Source organism: Numenius arquata, chromosome 3, assembly GCF_964106895.1.
Source record: "Numenius arquata chromosome 3, bNumArq3.hap1.1, whole genome shotgun sequence".
NCBI lineage: Eukaryota > Metazoa > Chordata > Aves > Charadriiformes > Scolopacidae > Numenius > Numenius arquata.
In genome coordinates, this window is record NC_133578.1 from 68,340,608 (window position 1) to 68,348,192 (window position 7,585).

The 7,585-nt window shown below is 55.5% G+C and overlaps 1 protein-coding gene across 1 annotated transcript in view; it reads right to left on the reverse strand.

The window, feature by feature from the left end:
- ADCY8 (adenylate cyclase 8) overlaps positions 1-4,067 on the reverse strand; it is a 126,706-nt gene extending 122,639 nt beyond the window's left edge. Inside the window, 1 exon segment of the mRNA XM_074146034.1 lies at positions 3,126-4,067. Coding sequence (XP_074002135.1) covers positions 3,126-4,067 — 942 coding nt within the window.
- Between the last annotated feature and the right edge of the window lie 3,518 nt (positions 4,068-7,585).

Genomic DNA, 7,585 nt, shown 5'->3' on the forward strand with positions numbered 1-7,585 from the left:
GAGAATGCGTACTTTGTTACCTTCAACAAACAGCTGAATCAGGCAGCAGTCCTGCATGCTTGTGTTCAGCATTGCTAATGATTTGAACTGCTTGTGAACATACTTATCAATGAAGACTAAGATTAATTAAGAGATTAAGGGAAAACAGATCAGAGCACTTGATTTTCCTCTTGTATAAACTGTAGCAACTTATGAGTTTAGATAGACTTATAACTGATTTATACCCATGTGACTGAGAACGGGTTCAGAACCATTGTGCCCGTCATACTACTGCGTACAGTAATAAACTGACTCCAGGATAGACAGTGCTTTCCGTTCAGAATTGAATTCAGTATTTTGCCTGGATGAAATCCTGGTCTCATAAAAATCAGTGGGAAACCCATTATCTGTACCATGATCAGAGTTTTACCCTCTGCTTTTTTTTTTTTTTTTTTTTTCCTTGTGTACTTTAACTCCTGGGCTTGGTCCAGTGTAAGCAGCTGTCTGCATCCTGAGGCACAGCAAGATGGTCACAGATATTGCTACATAATCAAACAGTTCATTTAGTCTTGCAAGGCTTCTCTAAAGGGAAGCTGCAGTATTTTACCTTGGAAAATAAGCCTTGTGATAAAAGAGAGTGCTTTGCCTGCAAGATCAAGAAATCCGTGTTGTCCAAAAGATTTCCTATATAACCTTGATGACACAGTCATTTAGATTCTCTGTGTTCACCTGTGAAGTAATAGTTGTATACCCTTCATCGGCCATTAAAGCCTTTATTCTCTAACACTTGAAAGCACTCTGCAGTCCTCCGGAAAAAAATACAAAAACCGGTGCAACACTACAAAGTACCCGAGCAGGGCTGCGCCTCTCCCTGGGCGGCAGTTCCGGCCCCCCCGAAGCCCCTCGGCTGACCACTGGGGACACAGCACCTGACGCCAGGAGGCGCGGAGGTTGCGCAGCGCCGTGCGCGGGGGCGCAGCCGGCGGGGACCGCGCGGGAGGTGGCGGGCAGGCTCCCGCCGGGGCCGCTGGAGGGAGCCCCCGGGTCGCGTAACAGCCGCGCAGCAACCGCGCAGCAGCCGCGGCGGCTTCAGCACCGCCGCGGCGGACAGCGCCCGAGCGGCCGCGCTCCGCGCCCCGCGCATCTGCCCGCGGTGGGTTCGCGGCGGCCGTTCCTCGGGGGGAGCGGGTCCCTGTCCCCGCTCTGAGCTCGCCCTTCCATCGGGATGGGGAGAAGACCCCGGGGCGGGGAAGGATCCGGCCTCTCCCAGAGGGGGTTGGAGGCAAAGGGCCGAAGCGACACCTAATTAGGCGTTGTTAAGTGGGTTCTGGGAAGGCGAGAGCCGGTGTAAATCAACACCGATGTGTGGCAAGCTGTGTGGATCCCGTTAAGAAGATTTATATATGTAGTTCATGAAGGCAATCATCTGTCTGGTAATCTCTCTCACTGTGCACCGCTCAAAGGCAAGTTCATTCACGCAACTGGCAAGGTACCGGGGCTGCAAAATGAAGATATTAGTATCTCTCCCGAGAAATGCCTTTGTTAGGAATGTCTGTGGGAAATGTGTGTGTGTGTGTGTGTGTGTGTGTGGACCAGCTAAACAGTTGCGATACCTGTGCATAATGGCAGAGCAGCGCATTACTCATAGCTCCAGGATAGGACGTGGAAGTAAATTAAGAAATCAGCATAACTCACACAGCTTTTGACCCAGCAGTGCGTGGGAGCGGGACACGGCGCGTGGCTGCAGTTCATTCATCAGCACGTTACCAAGAGCTGGGGAACAACTCTGCACAGTCTAATTGTCACACTGCCATAGGGCTCAGCCAGGCACAACACACAGGGACAGCTTCTCCCAAAACAGGGTGAGCCTGGCGGCTGGGAAGTGAGGTCAAGGCAGCCCACAGCTAACAAGTGCGTGGAGGAAGGGGATGGACAGTGGTGGGCAGGGGTGTCAGAAGGGCTAGGGTCTGAGGCAGGTAGATGTGTCCCAAGGACCATCATCATGAAAACTTCCAGGTGCAAGATCAGCCACTTCTCAGCCACGCATCCCGGCATTCATCATGTAAACAACACGCCACCAACACCACATTCCTCTGCACCCTCCCTCCTTTGGGGATTATCTGCCAGTACCTCCACCCCCTTCTTCCCGGCTCCCCGGAGCTGGCCAAATGGAGACAATAATCTCCTGTGAAATATTGGTAGCACAGAGCTGTGACAGTCTGGGAAGGGGAGGAAAAAGGGAGCAGCAAGAATCCCCAGGATTAATTTGCCCTAGAAAGGCAGTGTTTTCTTGCCTTGCAGGGATGTCAGGAGTTTGGTGCACTCTCACTTTCATGCAGAAGAAGCCAGGTGAGTGTGAAGGCAGATTAGTCCCAGTTTTAACTCCTCAGACCCATATCTTGCCCAGTTCCTCTCAGCAGTTTGCACTGCACCACTCCCCCATGTAACCAGTACTCCGTCCTAGACATCACTTGTAAGGTTGCAGCACAATGTTTGCCTCACGACCACCAGCAGAAAAGGCTTCTTGGTGCCCTCCAAAAACAGCCCAGGATCTCACACCAAACCTCCAAGGGGAACTTTCCCTTGATTTCACTGGGTCATTGCTTTGCTCTCCCGGCAGAAGAGCAGCGTGCTTTGCTCCTGTTTTTCCATAGCTCAGATCAAGCTGCACCGCACATATGAAAGTACCAGTCCACCCAGCAGATTCAGAGTTAAAAGGTGTGAGCAAGTAAAATGAGAGATGAGCAGTGGGAGAGTTCGGCCAAGACAGAGTCGTGTCATGCCATGGACCACTGCTGGAAGTAAGGGAGGGGAATGATAAATGACCCATCCTCCCCACTTGTCCCAGGAGCTCCTTTCCCCAAAGCTATTTCAAGGCACAACAGTGAAGTAAATGCACAATGAGAAAGGACAGAGTGGTCAGGAAGTGCCCCCATCTCCAGCTTGAGGTGAAACCTTGGGACAGGCATGGGGGGAGTGAGGAGGGGAGAGGAGAAGGTTGCGTTTTGCCTATGGTCTCCCCTCCAGGTAATGAACTTCTGAGCACCTGACTAAAAGGGAGAGGATCTCTTGGGACGCCCCACACCTCCTCTCACCCAGAGCGATGGGGCAAGAGGAAGGTTCCCACCCTTTCCTCACCACGGTACCTGGTTGAGGGAAGTCACAGCCAACCTGGGGATAACCAGCTGCATGACGAGCTGCAGGACAGAGGTGACCAGCCCAGCCAAGATGGCCCAGGTGAGTGGCAGCGGGAGCATGCTGTAGGTTGCAAAAAGCGTGAAGAGCACATAGCCAATGCCGTCCCCAAGGAGGCCACAGCCCAGGCCGGCCGCTAGGATCTGTGTGGCCATGGCCACCCAAGTGACCACACCGCTGTACTGCAGGTAGGTGTACGAGGTCGTGTCCTTCCTGACCACCACTAAGGCACAGATCACCACCTCGATGCCAGTGAAGAAGCCCAAGAGGATGCCCTTAATGGGGTCCATGGGAGCAGATGCCAGGGTCAGGTGGAGGAACAGCAGGGTCAGCTTGGTCAGCACGTCCAGAATGTTCATGACCACCTCGGATTTGCGCCGCTGGCCCAAGAAGTAGCGCTGGTAAAGGCGCTCCAAGTCTCGAGACTTGAAGGAGTTGCGGAGAGTGGGGAAGATCACCCCGCGATAGGTATAGCCCCAGTTGAGGAAGAAGTCGGAGTTGCTGGGGGCACAGTCCAGGGGCAGAAAGCCCAGGTCCCCACTGCTGCTCGTGCGCTCCGGGAAGACTTTAGTGCCTCCGTTGTTGTGGCGCTCGCCACCCAAACTCCGGCCGGCCGACTGTCGCCGGAGGTGGTGGTGGTGGTGGTGGTGGTGGTGCGGCGGGTGGGGGTGGTGGTTGGGGCAGCAGGTCTCCTCGGAGCTGAAGCCTTTGCCCCCACCGCTGCTGCTCCCGCCGCTGCTGCTGCTGTGCTCCTGGATGAAGCGCTGCTCGGTGATGTGGCGCACGGCCGTTTGCCACAGCAGGCGCTGGGGTCTGCCGCTGCCGGGGGGGGTCCTGTTGATGGTGTAAAGTTCATCGCTGTCGCTCAGGCACCGCACCTCCGAGAGCTCCATGGCGGTGACTGGCGGGGGGCAGAGCACCGGCGGGGGGGTGAGGGGGGGAGACGACCGTCTTTGGGGAGGGGAGCGGGGGGAGGGATGGAGCCTCGGGAGAGGAGGGAGGGGATGGAGAAGGGCGGGTGGCGGCGGCGGGGTGGCGGTGGGGGGATCACATTTATAGGCAGGTCCCTGGGTCCGGCGGTTTGGCTCGCGGCGGGGCTGGTTTGCCGCCGGGGTCGGCGGGGCGGCTGCGCCGGCTCAGCGCAGGCGGCCCTCGCCCCGCGCCCGTGCTCGCGCCCGCTCCCGCGGAGCCCCGCGGAGCCGCATCCCGCGGAGCCCAGCTGCGGCGCAGCCCCCGCGCCCCGGCGGGCTGGGTGCGCGCCCTCCTCGGGGCGGTGAGCAGGGAGGGAGCCGAGCCGCGGGTCCGGAGAGGAGGAGGAGGGAGGAGCGGAGCATCTACGGGCGCAGCCCCGCTGCCCGGCGGGCGAGCCTTGGCCCCATCCGGAGGCTGGAGGCGCGGAAGGATGGGGGCAGCCGCCTTGCAGAGAGCCGTTCACAGCGGGCAGCTCTTCTCTCCGGGGATCCCGGGGCCGCGCTCCGAGCTGTGGTCCGCGGGAGCTGCTGTAATTCCCGCGGCTGCGATCAGCGGGAGCCCTGCGAGCTGGGGCGGGAGGGGAGAGGCGGCCGGGTCGCGGGCATCCTCGGTCACGGCGCCGGAGCCGCCGGCCGGGGGCTGCCCGCCCGCATCCCCCCGGCGGCGGGGCATGCCCCGCCGGGCGCGCCGCCCTGGCTCACGGGGCGCCTCTGCCCGGGGGGGACTCGGGGCTGCCATCCATCGCAGACGCTCGGCTTGCTTGGTAACGAGAAAAAAAGGAGGGAAAGAAAGAAAGAAAGAAAGGAGAAAAAAAAATCCCACAAAAAAAAAAAAACAACCCAAAAAAAACAAAGCCTAGAAAAAGCGAAAAGAGCGGGGAACGAAAATCCCGCCCTAAACTCAGAGCTTTGGGAAGACCGCTGGGAGCATCCTAACTTCTCCGCGGGTCAGGGCAGGGAGGACTCCGGCTCTGGGGCTTCCCCCGGCGGCAGGGAGAAGGAGAGGGAGGAAGGGGCGAGGGGCAGGCGCGCAGGGAGCTGAGGGGAGCCGGCGGCGGGCGCTGCCCCCGGGAGCGGCGGGGACCGGTACGGCGGAGCCGCCAGCCGCCGCCGCCGGTGTGGTGCTGCGGGCGGGCGGCCCGGGAGGAGGCAGAGCCCGGCGCGGTCAGCTGATGCCCACGACGTCGGCGGGGCTGCCCGCACCCCCCCTGCCCCGTTAAAGCAGCCGCAGCCGCGGCACCGGGAGGGGGACAACGGGCGAAAACGCGGGGTGGGGTGGGGGACGTGGAGCAGATTCCCTGGTCCCAGAAGGCTAGTCCGTGTGTCACTTCGGTTTCTCCAAGCTGCACTTCGGTAGATGCCCCGGACTGTCCCGCGGTGCCCGGCAGAGCTGATGTTGAAGTCGAGCATCCCTCTGCCCAGGGACAAGGGAGAGCCGCCTCAGGCCTTGCTCAGGAGTCAGTGCTCTTGCCCAGGGTGGGGGGACCGTGGGAACCACTCCACCTCCACCTGGGCGACCTCAGACCCTCTGAGAAAGGTGCTGTCGCTGCCAGGACTGTGGCTCTAACCACTCTATGTTGAGTGTGTTTGTATGTTTGATGTCTTCTATCCTGTCAAGCATTTATATTAAAGCCACTGGATAAAGAGCAGAAACTGTCCCATGCAGAGACCGAAGTTAGAACAACTTCTCACTCCCCCATGTTGGCAGATGAAATTGTCCCTGCTCCTCTGCTTCTGGGCTCTGTCTGTGCCAGAAAACCTGGATGCTTTGTGCAGAGTGGCACAGCCTGGAGATGAGGGGTAGGACGTATCCGTCTTTACCTCTCCCATCCCTCCTTTGCCCAAAATAAACCTTACTAAAGTGGCTGAACCCTGTCCGGGGGAAAGGCAGTTTTGGAGCTGAAACCCTGTCACTAGAAGCAGCTGAAACAGAAATAGTCTGCACATTGGACTCTTGCAAATTAAGGGAGAGGTGTTTTCTTTGTGTTCCAAAAGATGAGTGATGCCTGGTGATTTCTTTGAGATAAATGCGCAGCTGCCTTCTGTTAGCAGTGAGGATGTGCAGTGCCTGGAAGGGAGCAGTGCTATCCTGCTCGGACCTCTGGCTTCTGTTGGGAGTCTGGGTGCTTGAACATGGCATATATTGCTTGACTTTCAGTGGGCCTGAACCTCCATGACCACCTCTCCGACTGTCATTATTTTATTCACCTTTAATTATTATTGTAAGGAAGGCATGGAGATTTCGGAAGGATTTCACTGATTGTTTCTGTGTTTGCACTACAATGGATGTGGGGACTCCAGCCAAGTCTATGTCCCATGTGTGAGGCAGGTTTTGTACAGATATAAGCAGAGGAAATTCTTGTTCTTGAGAGCCCAGATAAGGAACGAGTGGTGCTTTTGTGAACAGGGATGGGTCTTTCCTGTGGTTCAGCATGACCCCGCTAACCTGGAAAGGGTTAATGCTAGTTTCACAATAGTAATAGAGATACACATCCTTACTCCTAGATAAATCCCTTAGAAATCACAGGACTACTTGCAGATAAACATGTTACTGTAAGTGGGGAGGTCTTATATAGAGATTTATATATTTCTTTTGTAAATGAAATTATAATTGTTAGTGGTATTACCTCAGAGCTCAGAAAGAAGGCATCTTGCTCATTCAGATTGCTCAACACAAATCATACTAAATCAAAGGAAAAAGTGACGAATATACAATGCAGCTTAAGGAGACACCCATTCAAAAAAGATAAGATGAAGCCAAGATAGGGAGCTCCCAGTTCTGTAATGTTGCTGTAACCGCTGAATCACAGTGCTGGAAGGGTCCTTGGGCCCCATGGCAGAGTGAGCTCTACCCTCATCATTGTTCCTACCTCCCCAGGGAGTCTATTTCTATGGAATATTTCTATTCCATCCTTATCATTTTCATATTTAACCTGAATTTTCCTCGCAGCATTCACTAAGTACATCACTTCTTGTCCTGTCCACCATGGATGGGGAGAACAAATTATCCTGGCAGTAGTCTATACATATTTAATGAATGTCTCCTCTATCCGTTCCCTCTTCCCCTTCTAATTTCTTAGGCTAAACAACATAATTTCTGTCATTTCCGCCCCCCTCCCCCCCCCCCCCCCAGGTCACATTTTCTAGGTCTATGATTGTTCTTTTTGGTTTGTTCTGGATTCTGTACACTTATTTCATGATTTTATTTTCTTTTTTCCCCTCCATGAGATGCCCACAACTCAAGTCAGTTCTGCAGTGGAAAGATTACTAACTATGTCTTATCATCTGCACTCCTATTTATACATCCGATGAGATGTCTGCCTTCCTCCCATCACAGATTTATCCACAACTGATGACCTACTGAAACTTCTTTGCTGTCTTCACAGCCTCAGCAGATGTTACTTGCTCCATATGTGCATAACAGCCTCCGTGAAGTATCT